This window comes from Protopterus annectens, chromosome 2.part2, assembly GCF_019279795.1.
Source record: "Protopterus annectens isolate FY-2018-M chromosome 2.part2, PAN1.0, whole genome shotgun sequence".
NCBI classification, from domain to species: domain Eukaryota; kingdom Metazoa; phylum Chordata; order Ceratodontiformes; family Protopteridae; genus Protopterus; species Protopterus annectens.
In genome coordinates, this window is record NC_056730.1 from 1,091,883,827 (window position 1) to 1,091,901,964 (window position 18,138).

At 43.0% G+C, this 18,138-nt stretch overlaps 2 protein-coding genes across 2 annotated transcripts in view; both read left to right on the plus strand.

The window, feature by feature from the left end:
- LOC122795888 (diphthine methyltransferase-like) overlaps positions 1-10,632 on the plus strand; it is a 153,863-nt gene extending 143,231 nt beyond the window's left edge. The window contains exon 4 of the mRNA XM_044064314.1: positions 10,544-10,632. Within this exon, the coding sequence (XP_043920249.1) occupies positions 10,544-10,546 (3 nt within the window). The 3' untranslated portion in view covers positions 10,547-10,632. The remainder of the gene's footprint in view (positions 1-10,543) is intronic.
- The window catches only part of SECISBP2 (SECIS binding protein 2), a 1,593,758-nt gene that overhangs the window by 548,399 nt on the left and 1,027,221 nt on the right, over positions 1-18,138 (plus strand). The window lies entirely within an intron of this gene.

The following is an 18,138-nucleotide window of genomic DNA, read 5'->3' on the forward strand; positions in this document are numbered from 1 at the left end:
GGGTGTCTTCAGACCTACACAGTTATATTTTAAACCATCTTCAGCTTCAAAGACTAAAGCAGCTCTAAAGACAAAGAAACAAGTACAGCATTCTCCTACTCAAACTTCCATGCCTAAAAAAACAGATGCTTAAAATGGCCGAAGACCTAATTACTTTGATCAGGGGTTCCCATCCCTCTTCTGATAAGAGGCCTAGGCAAGAGACAGAATTATGATTCTTCTGATCAGATTTCTATTTCCTCTGATTCCTCTTCTGAACAGGATTATTCTATTCCTCCCTATGAGGACTCTGATGATCCATTCCTTCAGCCTCACCTCCTGAGGATTATTCTTTTGGGGAAACCCTTCATACCATGAGGGAGCATTTCCACTGGGAGATTGCTCTGAATCTAAAAAAAGGCTCAGAGACTTTCTGCTACTTCCTCAGCACAGACCCCTTGCTATTCCACCTGTTCTAGACATTGTAGATGTATTGTCAGAGTCCGGCCTGTCCCCCGACTCTTTACCCCCTGCACCTGCTAAGCCAGACAGATACTACAGGGTTCTGGATTCTCATAAATTCCTATATAAAAACCCCGCTGCTGACCCAGAAACTGTATCTCAGGGTCCCAAAGGGGTCAAAGCTTCCACTGTGAAAATACCTGTCCCCTCTGATGGGGATTCTAGGGCACTGGACAGATGGGGGAAAAAAGTTTACACTTCTGCTACCTTGGCTGTAAGGGCTTTAAATTGCCAGTTTCATATGCTTAAATATCAGCAATGCTTAATGTCACTGCTTAAACAGAAAATGTTGACAAATTCTGAATGTTCAGAGAACAAGGAAATGCAGGATTTATTGCATGCAGCTGAACAAGTGGGAAAGCATACTTTGCAATGTGGTTATGATTCACTGGAGGCCTCTTGCAGGAATGCTGTTACAGGTTCTGTTATTAGAAGGCATGCTTGGTTAAAGGAACAGAATCTGCTTGATCATGTTAAAGCAAAATTATTAGATGCCCCATTACAGCATGATACTTTGGTGCTAAAGCAGAAGAGGTGTTGAAAATGGAGGATAAAGCGAAATCCATGAAGACAGTTAAGGATTTCTTACAGGTACAGCTACCCAGATTTAGAAGGAACTGGCCTTCTAAAAACTGGTCCTTTCCAGTGTCAGACAGACCACAAAGAGGCAGATACAGACGTCCCAGAGGCAGATCTCAGCCCCAAGGCTCATACAGGCCTAAACAATGGGGTGCTTCTACCTCCAAAAGCGGAGAAGACAAATCACAACCTTACAGGAAACTGTCCCAGTGACTTTTCTCTGCCAGATCCAAGCACTTTTATTTTGGCATCCCCCTTAGGGGGAAAACTAACACTTTTTTTTTTCATCAAATTGGCAAATGGTTACCCAAGACAAATGGGTCTTGAACATAGTATCCCAAGGCTACAGGTTCCATTTTCACACCCTACCAAGGGCAAAAGGTATGCCAGACCTTTCACACAATCAATGGGCAGAGGCAGAAAAGCAAATTATAATCCTCATGGACATGAGGGCCATTCAACAAGTACCACAACAAGAGCAGGGGCTAGGATTTTACTCCAGACTTTTATTAGTGCCCAGAAAAGAACAAAGCCTGGAGACAAATACTGGACCTGTCTATACTAAACACATTTCTGGAGGTTCCAAAATTCAGGATGTTTACTCTACAGCAGCTACTGCCCATGCTGGGCAAGAAGGCTTGGCTCGTAACTCTGGACCTAAAAGAGGCATTCCTGCATGTCCCAATCAGACAATCTTGCAGAAGATACCTCAGATTCATAGCTGGTTCAATGCACTACCAATTCTCTGCACTGCCCTTTGGCTTATCTACTGCGCCCAGGATCTTCACAAAATGCCTGGCACCACTAATTGCATTTTGCAGACAGAGGAATTCAAATATATCCCTACTTGGACGACTACCTTATTCAAGCAGAACAAAGACATTCTTCTAAAGCATCTGGCATTTGAAAAAGATTACTAATTTGCCTAGGGTACACAGTAAACGAAAAGAAATCAAAACTAGTACCCTCTCAAGAGATAATATTCCTGGGTGCAAGCTTAAATACAACTGGCCAGATGGCTTATCTCACGCCAGACAAACAAAAGCAACTGACTTCTTACTTCAAAATGTTGGAAACAGACCCAGTTATCTGCAAGGAAAATCCTGCAGGCCTTGGGTTTCATGGCATCCTGCATTCTACTAATTCCATATGCCAGACTGCATATGAGGAAACTACAATGGTATCTAAAAAGTGTTTGGACTCAGCATTGCCACAGCCTGGAGACAGTAATTACCCTCATTCCCTGCCTGCAACAGGGGTTTCGATGGTGGGCAAAGGCCTGTCACCACAACAAGGGTCTGCCATTCACTTTACCCACAGCCAGACAGACACTGACAACAGATGCATCAGATTATGCTTGGGGAGCCCATATGGCAGGAAAATGTATTCAGGACACATGGCCTGCAAGCCAGATGCATCTTAACATCAATCAAAAAGAGATGCTAGCTGTTCAGAATGCCCTGACTGCTTTCAAGGATCTACTTCAACCATGACAGCTACTGATAAAGACAGACAATACTACGGTCATGTGGTACATAAACAAGCAGGGAGGTACACATTCCTACCCCCTCTGCAGACAAGCAATGACCATATGGGACACAGCATTGACTTATCAAGTTCACCTGCAAGCACAATTCCTGCCAGGAAAAACAAATACTCTGGCAGACGAACTAAGCAGAAACCTCATGGATCCCCACGAGTGGAAATTGGATCCACAAGTCTTCAGCATGATAACAAGGAAATGGGGGCTGCCCAGATATAGATCGATTTGCCTCCCCTCAACTGCCAATTAGAGAATTTGCACAAGGATTTATCACAAACAAGCATGGAGAGTGGATGCCCTATCCTTCAGCTGGAAAAATCTGACTGTATATGCCTTTCCTCCACTGCCTCTCCTTCCCAGGGTACTCCTAAAGGTCAGACAAGAGAAGCCAAAAATTATACTGATTGCACCAAAATGGCCATGCCAGCACTGGTACCCAATCCTAAAGAGCTTGTCTCAAAGTCCAGCATGGATATTGCCTCAAACTTTTCACTTGCTGACCCACCAAAACAATCAGATCCTGCACAGCCAACTCAGAATCTTAAATCTGGCAGCATGGCGGATAATGTAGCCATTCAGAACACTCCTCTTTCAAAAGCTGTTATGGATGTTATCTTGGAGGCCAGAAGGCCCAGTACCAGGAAATCTTATGCAGAAAAATGGAAGAGATTCTGTGCTTGGAACCAGGAGCAAGGCATTGACACGTATGTACCAAATATCCCTCAGATTTTACAATACCTAACTGAGATGCTGGACAAAGGCCTTTCATTTTCATCAGTTAAGATTCATGCCTCTGCCATTTCAGCCCATTACAATATGGAACCACCTATCTTTTCCTCATCCTTTAATAAGGCAGTACCTCAGAGGGGCCAAAAACATCAGGCCTCCAAGGAGAGCGCCAATTCCGGCATGGGACCTCGATTATGTCTTGGAAAAACTCACACTGCCTCCTTTTGAGCCAGCCTCAACAGCTGATATAAAATTCTTATCCTGGAAAACAGCTCTGCTCCTAGCAATAACCTCTGCAAGACAAGTCTCACTCATGGCTGTGGAACTTTTTATAATTTTTCATCCAGACAGGGTTTCTCTGAGGACAAACCCAACCTTTATGCCCAAGGTGGTGTCCAGTGTGGCCCTCAACCAAACCATTCACTTTCCTACCTTTTATCCAAACCCACAGAACAAGGGTGAGAAAATTCTGCATTCTTTGGACATGCACAGGCAGCTACGCTTCTACTTGGACAGAACAAAAGCTTTCAGAAAGACTGAGCTACTTGGAAAGGCTATCTCAAAACAGACTATTTCTAAATGGATAGGCCATTGCATCCGTTTCTGCTATTCTCAGCATGGCAAATCAGTGCCTAAGGGCATTAGGCCTCATTCTACCAGAGCAGCAGCCACTTCAGCAGCCTTCCTCAGAGGAGTACCAACCAAATACATCTTAGAGGCTGTAACTTGGAGTTCAGTGCACACTTTTACAAAGCACTACCACTTACCTCTTTACTCTAAATCCAGAGCAGGCTTTGCCACTGCAGTTCTGCAGGTCCTCATAGCCTCTCCTAATCTTATTTAACCCAGCTTCCCATCCTCAGCTTTGAGATTCAACCCAAGAGTAATGAGTGCAACAGTGAAACACGATGAAAATAGTACAGTTGTGTATCTACCGTAAATGTAGATGTTAGAGTGTATTCACTGTTGCAGTCCAAGTTACCCTCCCACCGTCCACCTTTCTTTTGCTGGGGTTTATCTGCACTACTCTATTCTATGCAACCTATGTGGTGTATTTGCTTGTATATGAAGGAAATGTTTCTTTACTGCATGTATGTTTATTGGCATAATATATTTAGCCTACCCTTTTAGGGGCACCTGACATCTGGGACTAGAAAAACTGAAGAAAATGGCGTCGGCTGCATCTTTTATACCCCTGGCGCACTGACATCAGGGAAGAGGCGACAGCAGCCGATGCCGGACCGGGACTTTGGAATTCAGGCCGACTGAGGGTAGCCTGCCAGCAGGATAACCCAAGAGTAATGACTGCAACAGTGAATACACTCTAACATTTACATTTATGGTAGGTACACAACTGTACTTTACTTTCTCCTTATTCAACCTAGTGAGTGGGACATCAGTGTGCCTCACTATCTAGTCACCTGTGACTAGTGTGTTGGGCATGCTGTTCTGCCTTAGGGGCTCTGGTTGAGTGTCACACTGTTTAGGAGAGTTATGTGATTAGTGTTGTGCTGTGGTGGTAGAGTGCTTTTCTGCCTTGGAGGTCTCTGCTGTTTGGGTAGATTTTTATTGAGAGCCTCTGCAAAGGTGGGTGTGTGGTTTGTGTTTTTATTTGAAGGCAGTGCTGGTGTGTTCTGGAGGGCTGTGTGTTCCATGTGGTGTGGTGCAAGTGTTGACCTTCTCCTCTTTACCAGCTATTCCGATCTTGGCTGGAGAGTGCGTGGCTTCCAGTTTGGATATGTAAGTGCATCTCTCATAAGTCTGAGTGTTGAGAGGTAAGATGAGTGGGCTGTCAGTGTACATGAGGCAGTTGCTACATTGCCTTAGGATGCCCAAGTTCACCAGGTTAATTGGAGAAAGCACAGTGAACTGACCTTTAGACATGCCTGGAAGGGTGAGTATTAATAAGTACTGGAGCCATTTCCTTGTAGAACGTTTAATGCTGGTAGCACTTGTGTGCTACAATAATTGCTACAAGAAGTCTGGTAAAGTGCTAGACTAATAAGCTAGCAAAAGTGCAGGAGAGGAGAGAACTAGCAGGTCTAAGGGAAAAATTGAAGAGCAGACTTTGGCACCGCTCAGAAGCTGCAAACAGTCCTGGATACAGCAAATCTGTATTTGGACTAGACTATTTACAGGAAAGGTGGGGAAACAAGTGCAAACGCTGGCTTTTAAACCAGAAATTTGAAAGAGAATGAAAAACTGCCCAAACAGACAATAAAGTACAATTTCTGGGCCAGAAACCACTCCTCTTGTGGTAGATAGGCTACCTGGTGCTTACCACGCCCACTAAAGAGCTAGAAGGCTACCCCTTCCCCTCCCCAAAGCATTTTTTCGAGCATTAATGACATTCCCCCACTCACCTCGGCAAACATTTTTTGAAGAAGTCCAATGTTTCCAGATTTTCTTGTGCTGTCAAATTTCACAAATATAATTAATGCATTGTAATCCCACATTATTACGGATTATATTACTGTTCTCCATCACCCAAATCCTGTCTCTGCTTCATTTCTAACATACTCTTGATTCTTATATTTAACTCCCGTGCTCTCTTCTTTCTTTCCAACACTTTCCGTTGAAATATTGGAAAATGTTTCAAACGTGCGATCTCTCTGTGTTCTTTATTACCAGAGAAGGGAGAAGCTGAATCTCCTTATGTTTTACAGCTCAGTTTTTGTTGGACAAACTTTTGTATTTCCTCCTTAGCATGCACTTCATCAAAAAATTATTTTGTCCCTCCAGGAAAGAATACCTTGAAGACAGCTGGATGCAGCAGTTGGAGTCTCACACCTGCATCTCGGCATTCCCTGAATAGAGGGATGAATGTACCTCTCTTTTGCCTTGTGTACAATGAGTAATCATTCTCCACAAACACTCTGCCGTCACCTACTTTCAGTATTTTGTCTTTCTGCCACAGTTTTGACAAACTCGTTTCTTTCTGCTGGTAGGATTGCATCCTTACTATTAAAGGTGTAGGTTGCTTTCTTATAGCTAGATTTGGAGCATACACACATGATGTGCCCGTTCAACTAAGCCCTGCTCTGGAATACCAGTTGTGTTGCTTATTTGTGCTTTCATAAATATAAAGCAGTCTGTTCCTTCTAGCTTCTGTGGTATAGCTGAAAATCTCAAGTTTTCCCTACGTACTCTGTCCTCTAATTCTATTTTTTAAACATCTCTTCCTGAGCAGTCTCAGATTCAACCAGCTTTTTCTTCATTTTGACCTCTGATTTTTGCAACTTTATCAGCCCCAAGGATCAAATGGTGGAAATTGAAAAAGAGTAATTGTGAGGTGGAGTTCAGGGAAGAGTTAAGACAGGCACTGGGTGGCAGTGAAGAATTGCTGAATAGCTGGATAATTACAGCAGAGCTAGTAAGGAAGATGGCTAGAAAGGTGCTTGCTGTGACATCTGGAAAGAGGAAGGTGGACAAGGAGACCTGGTGGTGGAATGAGGAAGTACAGGAGAGTATGCAGAGAAAGAGGTTGACGAAATGGGATTGTTAGAGAGATGAAAAAAGTAGACAGGAGTATAAGGCGATGAGGTGCATGGCAAAGAGAGAGGTGGCGAAGGCTAAGGATAAGGCATATGAAGAATTGTATGAAAGGTTGGACACTAAGGAGGGACGGAGCTAGTAAAGATGTGCAACAGGTAAGGGTAATAAAGGATACTGAGGGAAATGTACTCACAAGCGAAGGAGAGTGTGTTGAGCAGATGGAAAGAGTACTTTGAGGGGCTGATGAATGAAGAGAATGAGAGGGAGAGAAGGTTGGGATGATGTGCAGATAGTGAATCATGAAGTGCAGTGGATTAGCAAGGAGGAAGTAAGGATAGCTATGAAGAGGATGAAGAATGGAAAGGCTGTTGGTCCAGATGACATACCTGTGGAGGCATGGAGGTGTTTAGGTAAAATGGCAGTGGAGTTTTTAACTAGATTGTTTAATGAAATCTTGGAAAGTGAGAGGATGCCTGAGGAATGGAGAGAAAAAAGTGTTTTGGTACCGATTTTTAAGAATAAGGGTGATGTGCAGACTTGTAGTAACTACAGAGGGATTAAATTGATCAGTCACACCATGAAGTTATGGGAAAGAGTAGTGGAAGCTAGGTTAAGAAGGTAGGTGATAATTAGTGATCAGCAGTATGGTTTCATGCCAGGAAAGAGCACTACAGATGCGATGTTTGCTCAGAGTGTTGATGGAGAAGTACAGAGAAGGTTAGGAGTTGCATTGTGTCTTTGTGGACTTAGAGAAAGCATATCACAAGGTGCCTAGAGAGGAGTTGTAGTATTGTATGAGGAAGTTGGGAGTGTCAGAAGTATTTGAGTGGTACAGGATATGTACGAGAGTAGTGTAATAGCGGTGAGGTCTGCGGTGGGAATGATGGATGCGTTTAAGGTGGAGGTGGGATTACATCAAGGATCAGCTCTGAGCCCTTTCTTATTTGCAGTGGCGATGGACAGGTTGACAGACAAGATCAGACAGGAGGCCCCATGGACTATGATGTTTGCAGATAACATTGTGATCTGTATTGAGAGTACTGAACAGGTGGAGGAGACCCTGGAGAGGTGGAGATATGCTCTAAAGAGAAGAGGAATGAAGGTCAGCAGGACTAAGACAGAATATATGTGTGTGAATGAGAGGGAGGATAGAGGAATGGTGGAATGATGCAGGGAGTAGAGGTGGCGAAGGTGGATGAGTTTAAATACTTGGGATCAACAGTTAAGAGTAATTATGAGTGTGGAAGAGAGGCGAAGAAGAGAGTACAGGCAGGATGGAGTGGGTGGAGAAGAGTGTCAGGAGTGATTTGTGACAGACGAGTACCAGTAACAGTGAAAGGGATGGTCTACAAGAGGGTAATGAGACCAGCTACGTTTTATGGGTTAGAGACAGTGGCACTGACAAAAAGGCAGGAGTCAGAACTGGACGTGGCAGAGTTAAAGATGTTAATATTTGCACTGGGTGTGAAGAGGGTGGACAGGATTAGGGAATAAGTATATTAGAGGGTCAGCCCAGGTTGGAAGGTTTGGAGACAAAACCAGAGATTCAAGATTACGTTGGTTTGGACATGTGCTGAGGAGGGATGCAGAGTATATTGGGGAAAAAGATGCTAAGGATGATGCTGCCTGATAACAGGAAAAGAGGAAGGCCTAAGATGAGGTTTATGGATGTGGTGAGAGGACATGCAGGTGGTTGGTGTGACAGAGCAAGATGCAGAGGACAGGAAGAAATGGAAACAGATGATCCGCTGTGGTGACCCCTAACGGGAGCAGCCGAAATAAGAAGATCATCTCATCTTAATATCTGTTTAAAGCTTCTCCCATTTGTTCCAGCCTTTTGTTAGTATACTGTCAGTGTTTTGTTTATTTTAACCAGGTCTGTATGCAGTTGTTTTGTATCATCCTGTAGGTTATTTGAAGTCATGTCTGAAGGTTGCATTACTTTCTGCTGAACAGCTGCAGAATCTCCCTAGTCAGTGTTTCTTCCTCACTTTTTGTAGGTTATTTTTTTCCAAATCTCCTGAATTTTTTTATTCCTGGCATCCAGGCAGTGTACTTACTAGCCAGTTAGTGAAATTCACCCATAAACACAAGTCTACTGGCCTTTTCTACTGACTTTCTCTTTTCACACTGAGAGCTTAAAACAAACTGTTACTCAGTGTGCAGCCATCTTGGAACTCTCCCTCTTTCAACTTCTTTCTCGTATTTTTTGGTTGGGATAAGGTGGAATCCTGCCGTCCCCCCCTCCTCTTTTTTTTTTGTTGACGTGTTTTTTTTTTTGTGACCACTCTAATTCCACTTCATCCATTTTGGAAAGCCTAAAGGTACTTCATCCCTCCTGAAACATTTTGTAATGGAAGTCTGTGTATTCCTTGTCCTGTGCAAGAATGTTAGTTTTCTAGTAAAGTTCTAAAGAAGAACAATCTTGAGTATAGTACATTGTTTCTGACAAGAGTGATTGCTGCTTCTTAATGAGTAAATGAATTTTCCTGTATGCAAAGAGACTGAAATATGGGTATGGAGGATCACAAGAAATGTATGTTAAACTAAAACAAATGTATAACTAATCTGCTCCAAGGCTGCCTTGTGAAGGAATTGTAGGATTTTTTTTTCATTTGAGAGTTACCGGAATGAAGGTAGAACGTGTGATAAAGGTAATGTGCTAAAAGTCATCTGGTGTATTAGAACTGACAGTGTTTGGTAGTGTTTTACCTGGGTTGTACAGCTGGAACCATGCCTATTTTATTGGACGCATATTTGTAGTTGATGTGGCTTGCATAGCTTTTATTAGCAAAGCAGTGAGGAAAGATTTCAGCAATCATTTCCTGATTATTGAGTCAGGCCAACTTATCTTAACGAATGTAGCTTTATCTGTGGTTGTGAATTGCTTGCACTAGCTTCTTAAATTATAGTAGTTGAATCAATTAATATATTTGCTGGTCTTATTTATTTTATTTTTTGCTTAGCAATTTTTGAGTGGAAGCACCACAAGTCTGAGATTAAGGTGGTCTCTCTCTCTGTTAAGTTGAAGGGTATACCTTTCCTGTAGAACAGTTTTGTGTAAAGTAACCATTTCAGTATAGTATTGCCTTCGACCTGACACAGTACCAGATTCCTGCATCCTTCCAGAAAGAGAATGGGGGTTTGGGGGGGGGGTCTCACTACTGAGGCTGCTCCCAAATAAGTAGCTTTCTGTCCTACTTCACTGGCCAAATAAGTAATGTATATGTTCAGGACAGTAATAACATGAGAAATAAAGTGCTTAGTTTTATGTAGTAATGTTAATTCTGCTTCACTAGACCTAGCAGCATATCTAAGGCTGTGAGAAAAATGCAGGAGTGGTCTAAGGATTCAAAGTTGAGATGTACAGAATTATTAGTCTCAGGTTCTAATGAGGACATTGGCATAAGTTGCACTTTTATGAGATTTAAGTTCTGGCCAAAAGTCTTATCACTGTTGGATGTGTAGGCTAGCAATGGCTCTTTAAATGAAAATTATAGAAAGTAAATAGTAAAATGTTTACTATGATATTCAATAAATTTATATTAAATTGAAATTGAAGGATTAACTTCTGAATGAAAACATGTACATGGTGTCAATAGTTGGCTCTTTTTTACCTTTTTAGAGAAAATTAGTGGAGTACTGTACTGAGATATGGGCATACTTTTTTTCTGATGTTGATGTTTTCACTTTCAGTAGAAGAGTTGTGCTTTGGTGCCCCTTTGTGAGGTTGATGTTGGCTCGAAGAGGCTTGCCTTGTCAGTGGACTGGTCAACAGGACTGGGATCAAAGTAAGTAGGTCCACAAATGTGCCCTTGTGATTTCATTCAGTATGCATCTCTGAGTAATGTACAGCAGTGGCTGTTTGAATTGTGGGACATAAGCAAAAGTTCAGCTTCCTATGTGGGAAGATTTAGAAGGCTGCTTGTAGGTCATTTGGGTTGTAATGATGCTTCTAAATAAATGACTCCGAAAACTGGAATGGGACCATTAGGAGACTGCTGACATTCTCATTTCCCCTACCATATGACTGCGGTAGCGTTGTCCCCTCATAGCAAGACGTTGTCCAATTCGAGTCTCAGCTAGAGCGTCTTCTTTGTGGAGGCATACGTGAATGGGGCGTGCCTTCGTTGAAGGTTGTGTGTCAGGGCTGGTAACCCGGTATGTAAAAATCCACTACCAATCATTAACGGACTGGAGTTCCGCTGTGGCGACCCCTAACCGGGAAAAGCCGAAAGACACAAACAAATTGTATTACTTACTGTTGTATGAGCCCTGAGGGCAGTTTTATTTGCTTTGTATTGGTTTTCTCTGAGTTAATGTTGTATGACCCTGAGAGCAGTTTTACTTGCTTTGCATTGGTTTTCCCTGCTGTTTCTGCCTCTACATAAGTGTTAAAATGTCCATCCGCAACCCATTTTTCCCATTTTTACACTTTGTGTCTGGGTGTCACTTCAACAGTGACAGTCATCTAGAGCCAAGGCTTACACTGTTGGGTGGCTAGCCCTGTCACTGTAGCTCTTCCACACCACACACTCGCGCATGTGCGCACACACACGTCTATGGCCAGTTTAGAGAATCAAATCCACCGACTGCATGTCTTTGTGGCTAGGCTTTACAGAATGGACTAGAAGTGATGTATCAGTGTTTGTGGGGGGGTGCTTTTTGCAAGTTTTTATAATAATACCTCGTTTGTTTTCAAAATTTATGAATGATTAAAAATAATAAAACAACTGTAATAAGTGTTTCAGAAGATGTACTGCTGGTAGTAACTATTTCCTTCATTAGCAGTTGACAGTTTTTGTATTGTTTGAATGGGTTTCTACTTGATTATAAACTAGTGTCCATTTTAAATATATTCTAAGTTAGTATCACAGCTGTAAAGAAAAGGCAGCTTATGTTGTGAAGTGGAACACAGCTGTATAAAATAAAAATTCTTCTTGCTAATGCTACATTTTATTTCAAGGATGAGTATTGCAGCAAGAGTAACAGAATAGGTTTAGCCTGGCCTTTTTGTCTATTGATCAATGCAAAATTTCTGAACGCTATTTACAGTTTGGAACTTTAACCCTTCTTATTCTAACCCAGTACATCGGCAGAGGGCTTGATCTTGCACCCACATCTGCTTGGTGCTCTTTGGGTAATCTGTCCTTTTTATTCTTCTACCATATGGGTCATACCAACTCTCATTGGGTGTTCAAGTGACCTTTTGCACTTTAGTTTTGTTGACTGCAGTACCCAGTGGTGACCATGAGGTGGAAGCAAGCCATTTATTTCAGGCAATACACTAAAATCTTCAGCTGCACCCCCCCCCCAACTCCTGCATTTAACATCTCTGTTATGTCATGGGTGTTTTATTGTTGCATTACGTGATTATTTCTGTTCTGGATTTATGAATGTAGATAAGCAAGTACATCCGTCACTATATCACTTGCTGTTTTGTGAAGAGACTAAAAGAAAACAAAGATTACACGTTTTTTTTTTTTTTTTTTAAGATTGATAATGTACTCCATTTCTTCAGTGCTTTTCAGAAAGTGGTTTTGTCATTTCTTATTTCTGGTAAGGTATTTAAACCTCTTGACCTGTAAGTGATGATCATCAAAACAAATCAGCCCAGACTCCATTTGCTGATAGAGTTCATAGATACTTTTATTGCAGTTTTTGCATGAATTCAAATGCACATTTCAACAGACTGACATAGTGTCAGGCAAAAATCCAAAAAGGCCTGTACACCCTTATTTTAGTAAGAAAATCCGCCATTAACATGGCGTGATGTGGTTTTCTTATGGTCCATTGGCTATATAAGAAAAATAGTGTTCAAAATCGACACCAAGTTTTTGTGGTAGATTTCACTATCTGTACTTTGCCTAGTCTAAACTAGATTAATCCATGACTTGATCCTCTGATGCTCTTGGGAAAAGAGTCCTTAACTTGAAATTCTCCCAACAATAATTTTGATATCAACATTTGCAGTTACTACTACTGGATCTCGCATTGTAATTTCCGTGCAGCACTACATTTGTTTTATAGTGAAACATAAAATGAATTGCTCATACTAGTCTATGTAATCGAATCATACATGCTGGTATGCTGTGCATCTCAAAGTGCGTTTTGAACTACATTTCTCTTATTTAGAAATCAAACTCTGAAATGCATTCTATCATCTACACTGCATATAGCCATTGCATTCCATTCTTACATCTACATGAACAGTTCAGTGTATATTTCACCTGCAAACCTTCATGATGTTTTAACTTGTGGTCACTGTTAACAGTTCGTGCAGCAAACTTAAAGTTTAATTTTACATCCTGCATTAGTATACATAATTAGGCTTGTCCCATAACCATTATGGCCACTTATTATTAGATTATATATATATATATGTTCATAGGTAGGTACTAGGCTATCGGCCCGAGTGCCTACGTAAGCCTAGCCAACAAGGTTCTCTGGCTTACGCCACCCAAAAAAGTTATTTTCCTTTGCCACTGACAAGCAGAGACAGAGAAGTGGGTGCATTTCCTATTTCCCATTCACTCATCAAGATTTTTCTTGAAGAATACTAATGAAGAACTTTGCTTGACATAGATGGGTAGCCTGTTCCAGTGTGTGGGAAGTCTCTGGGACAGAAATCTATCGCTCCAGCATGTCCTGTTTATTGTGGTGACAAGGTTTAGGTCCCTAGAAAAAAGTAGCTTGGAGGGATTGGGATTTCTTTAGGTATAGCATGTCCAACTGCTCTGGGTTTGATATAGCTTTATATGTTAGGCAGACATCACCTCGGAGTAGGCGATATGCTACGGAGTAAAGCTGGAGTTTTTTGAGACGGTCAGTGAAGGGCATCTATTTGAGGCCAGTAATCCTCTTTGTGAGGTATTTGTGGCCTTTCCATTTGCTGCTGATGTCTTGTGAGATGCATTCCAAAAGGGGCGTTATACTTTATAATGGGTCTAATGAGTGTCGAGTAGAGCGGAAAAATTACTTTTTTCCTGGATGAGAACCCTTTTATGATGAGGTGTGCCATGTAGAAGGACTTCCTGACTACTGCGGCGATGTGACTATCAAAGGACAGACTACTGTCCACCTGGGTCCCAAAGTCTCTTATCACACATTTGGTGTTAAGTAGATTGCTCTCTATGTAGTAGTTCATGGGTACAGAGTTTTTACCAAAGGGGATGACAATGCACTTTTTGGCATTGAGCTTGAGGCCAAGGCTCTGACACCAGGCATCTGTCTCAGCGAGGCCCTTCTGTAGGATTTCCACATCAATTGGGGACTCTACTATCTAGTTTGCAGTCATCTGCGAACTTTATTAGCCAGAGGACTTGTGTTAGCCTGTACTTCAGAGAAGTAGATACCAAACAGGAGAAGTCCCAGGACTGAACCCTGTGGTACTCCACTTGCCACTGGTTTGAGGTCATATTTGGAGTGTGCAACTTTTACAGTGTGGGTTCTGTCAGTGAGCCAGTTGGCAACCCATCTTGTGACTTAGGGATTTATATCTAGTTTACTGAGTTTAGCTATAATTCCAGAATGGGGGATGGTGTTGAAAGCCTTGGCGAGGTCAAGATAGGTTGTGTGAACCACCTTACCCTCATCTACGGCTTTGGTGACAGCCTCAAAGAAGTCAATCAGGTTCAGGAGGCATGATCTGCCTTTCACAAACCCGAACTGGGTGGGATCCAGAGTTTTGGAGGTTTCCAATGTCTGTTTGAGTTCCATGATGATACGTTCCATGGCCTTGCAGACCAGGCTAATAGGGCGATAGTTCCCGGGATCAGTGGTGGCTCCCCCTTTGTGGAGTGGGATAACTGTTGCTGTATGCCATTAAGTGGGCACAAAGCCTGATGTGAGGCTATGATTGAACATGGTTCTTGGGTGGGGAGCCAGTTCTTTCTGAAGTTTGTGTAAAATGCAGCCTGGGATTTTGTCCGGTCCCATTGATGCTGTGTTTTTGGCTTTAGAGAGTGCAGCTTTTACCTGTATAGTTGTGATTACAGGGACTCTGTATTCTTCCTGTATAGATATGGGCCCTTTAGGGGGGTGAGTGGGGGTAAAGTTAGCACTGAACCTATCTGCCAGGATGTTGGCAATATCAGTTGGTTCTGTAATTTTCGTGCCGTTGTGCTGTAACTCGGAGCAGATCTGGGTGTTGCCATTGAGATTCTTGACATAGCTATAGAATGCTTTGTGGTTGTCCTTAGAATCAGTGGAGATTTTATTTTCATAGCTAGCTTTGGAGGATCTTATAAGGGATCTCAGCTTCTTACTGAGGCTGACCAGGGAGCTCCTCCAGTCATGGGATTTTACTCTTTGCAACAGTTTCTTCCTTCTGTTGTACGGTTTGTTTATGGCAGGGGACCACCAGATTGGCTTCATTTTTATGGAGGATAGCGTCTTGTTTCTGTTTGGGATAGCACAATCCATGCACTTGTGTAAGTGCTTATGGGAGTGCATTTGTGTAGGTTTCAGCAGTCGTAACTGTATTGTCCATCTGCATGGTTCATAGGTAGGTACTAGGCTATCTGCCAGAGGGCATTTATAAGCCTAGCCAGAGTGTGTCGGCTTTCGCCGCCCCATTGATTAATTATCTGATCCTCTGTCAAGCAGAGCCAATGAAGTGATCCCAAGGGTGTATTTTCCGTTACCCATTCACTCGTCAAGGTTTCTCTTGAAGAGTGTTAGTGGGGGGCTCTGTCTAATGTAGTTTGGAATTTTGTTCCAAAGCATGGAGAGTCTCTGTGACAGGAATCTATCCCTCCAGCATGTTCTCTTTATTGTTGTGGCGAGGTTTAGCTCACTAGAGCACGTGGCTCGCAGTGACTTGGATTTCTTTAGGTGGAGCATGTCCATCAATTCTGAGTTGGACATGGCTTTGTAAGTCAGGCAGAGATTACATCTGAGTAAGCGATATGCCACTGAGTACAGCCGGAGTTTTTTCAGTCGGGCTGCATAGGACATATGTTTGAGGCCAGTAATCCTCTTGGTGAGGTACTTTTGTGGTCTTTCCAGCAGTTGGAAGTGTCTTGTGAGGTACATCCCAAATGGGGCATTGTACTCTATGATGGGTCTAATGAGTGACGAATTGAGGGGCACTATAACCTCCTTATTTCTACATGCGAACCCATTAGTAATTAGATGGGCCACATAGGATTACCTAACTACTTTGGCAATATGCTTGTCAAAGGAGAGATTGCTATCTACCTGGGTCCCCAGATCTCTTATTACCTCTTCTGTATTAAGGGGGCTGCCACCTATGTCGTAATTTGTGGGTGTTTTGTTTTTCCCAAATGGGATGACTAGGCATTTTTTGGCATTTAACTTGAGGCCATGACTTTGACACCAGGTGTCCGTCTCAGTAAGGTTTGGAGGATGTCCGTGTCAGCCGGAGAGTCAATTATGGCTCCCAGTTTGCAGTCATCGGCGAACTTGGTTAGCCATAGTCCTCCTGTATTTGCCTGTACTTCTGAGAAGTATATGCCGGACAGTAGGGGTCCCAGAGCCTTGCGGGACACCACTTGTTATTGGTTTAGAGTCGGACCTGGAGCCCGCTATTCTTAGTGTAAGTTCTGTATGTAAGCCAATTGGCAACCCATCTCGTGACATAGGGGTTTATGTTCAGGTTGGTGAATTTTTCTGTAATACCCAAGTGGGGAATGGTGTCGAAAGCCTTGACGAGGTCAAGGTCGGCTGTGTGAACCACCTTTCCCTCGTCTATGGCCTTGGTGACTGTCTCGAAGAAGTCAGCCAGGTTTAGTAGGCATGATCTGCCCTTAAAGCCGAACTGGGTTGGGTCAAGTGCTTGGAGGTTCCCAATGTCTTTGTGAATGAGTTACATGATGATGCACTCCATAGCCTTGCAGGCCTGGCTAGTCAGGCTTATACCAGGGTCAGTTGTGGCCCCTCCTGTGTGGAGAGGAATAACCATTGCTGTGCGCCATTCTATGGGCCCATAGCCTGTGGAGAGGCTAAGGTTGAGCAGCGTATTTAGGTGGGGGGTTAGTTCGTTCTGTAGTTCCTGCAAGACACAGCCGGGGATACCATCTGGCCCCATTGACACTGTGTTTTTGGCTTTTGAAACGGCTGTTTTCACCTGTGCGTCTGTTTTTGGGACACTACACTTTTCTGGTATTGTTGTGGGCCCTTTTGGAGGTGAGAGGGGGGAGAAGTTTGCACTGAATGGATCTACCAGGATGTTGGCAATATCAGTAGGTTCAGTATATTTTGTGCCATTTTGCACTAGTTCCGTGCATATCTGCGAGTTGCCACTTAGATTCTTAACATAGCTAAAGAAGGCTTTGTGGTTATCTTTTGAGTCCTTGGCTATTTTTCTTTTGAAGTTAGCCTTGGATGATTTCATGAGGGACCTTAGTTTCTTACTGATACTGATCAGGGATGTCTTTCCTTCTTGGGATTTGCTTTTTTCTGAACTAGTTTCCTCCTTCTATTGTATAGCCTGTTTATAGCAGGGGTTCACCAAACTGGTTTCCTTCTCATAGAGGAGTGAGTCTTGGTTTTGCTAGGGATGGCACGATCCATGCATCCTTGTAGGTGCTCATAGAGTGCATTTGTAAAGGTTTCTGCATCTTGGGCAGCGTTATCCTTTAGCATGGAGGCTGTGAAACTTGCACCTGTGTCTTAAGGTAAAGTTTGCTTTAGAAAATTTTTTTACTGTGATTTCCTTAGTTGGGGGTGGTGGTGAGGTGTGGACATCCAGAGTAATTAGTTTATGGCCTGATCTAACCAGTGACTGGTTAACCTCCGGTGTGGAACACCTGTCGCCCATGTTGGTGATGACCAGGTCCAATATGTTTTCACCTCTGGTAGGGGAGTTTACCAGCTGATCCAGGGCGTTTGAGTTGATGAATTCCAGGAAACGCTGGGCCTGGGAGTTTGTACTAGAGTAGTTTCCCCAGTGAATGGTAGGGTAATTGAAATCACCCAATATCAGGGTGTTCAGTAGGACCTTCATGTTTTCCAGTGTCTCCAGAAAGGTGGAGTGGTGATCCTGGGTCATAAAGGGTGATCTGTAGCAGGCCACAATTTGCACTGCAGATTTGCCCGATGTTAGTTGCACATAGATGATCTCAGAGGTATCATGCTGCGCCACTAACTTGGAGGTGTAGGTACCCTTGATGAATATGGATACACCCCCTCCTTTTGTGTTTCAGTCCGTGTTTTGTGGCCAAAACGTGTGGGATGAGTTGTAGCCTGGTAGTGCTGGGGTGCTTTTGTAGCCTTGAACCAGGTTTCAGTTACTGCACAGATGTCTACGTTCTCCATACTGAGGAGCG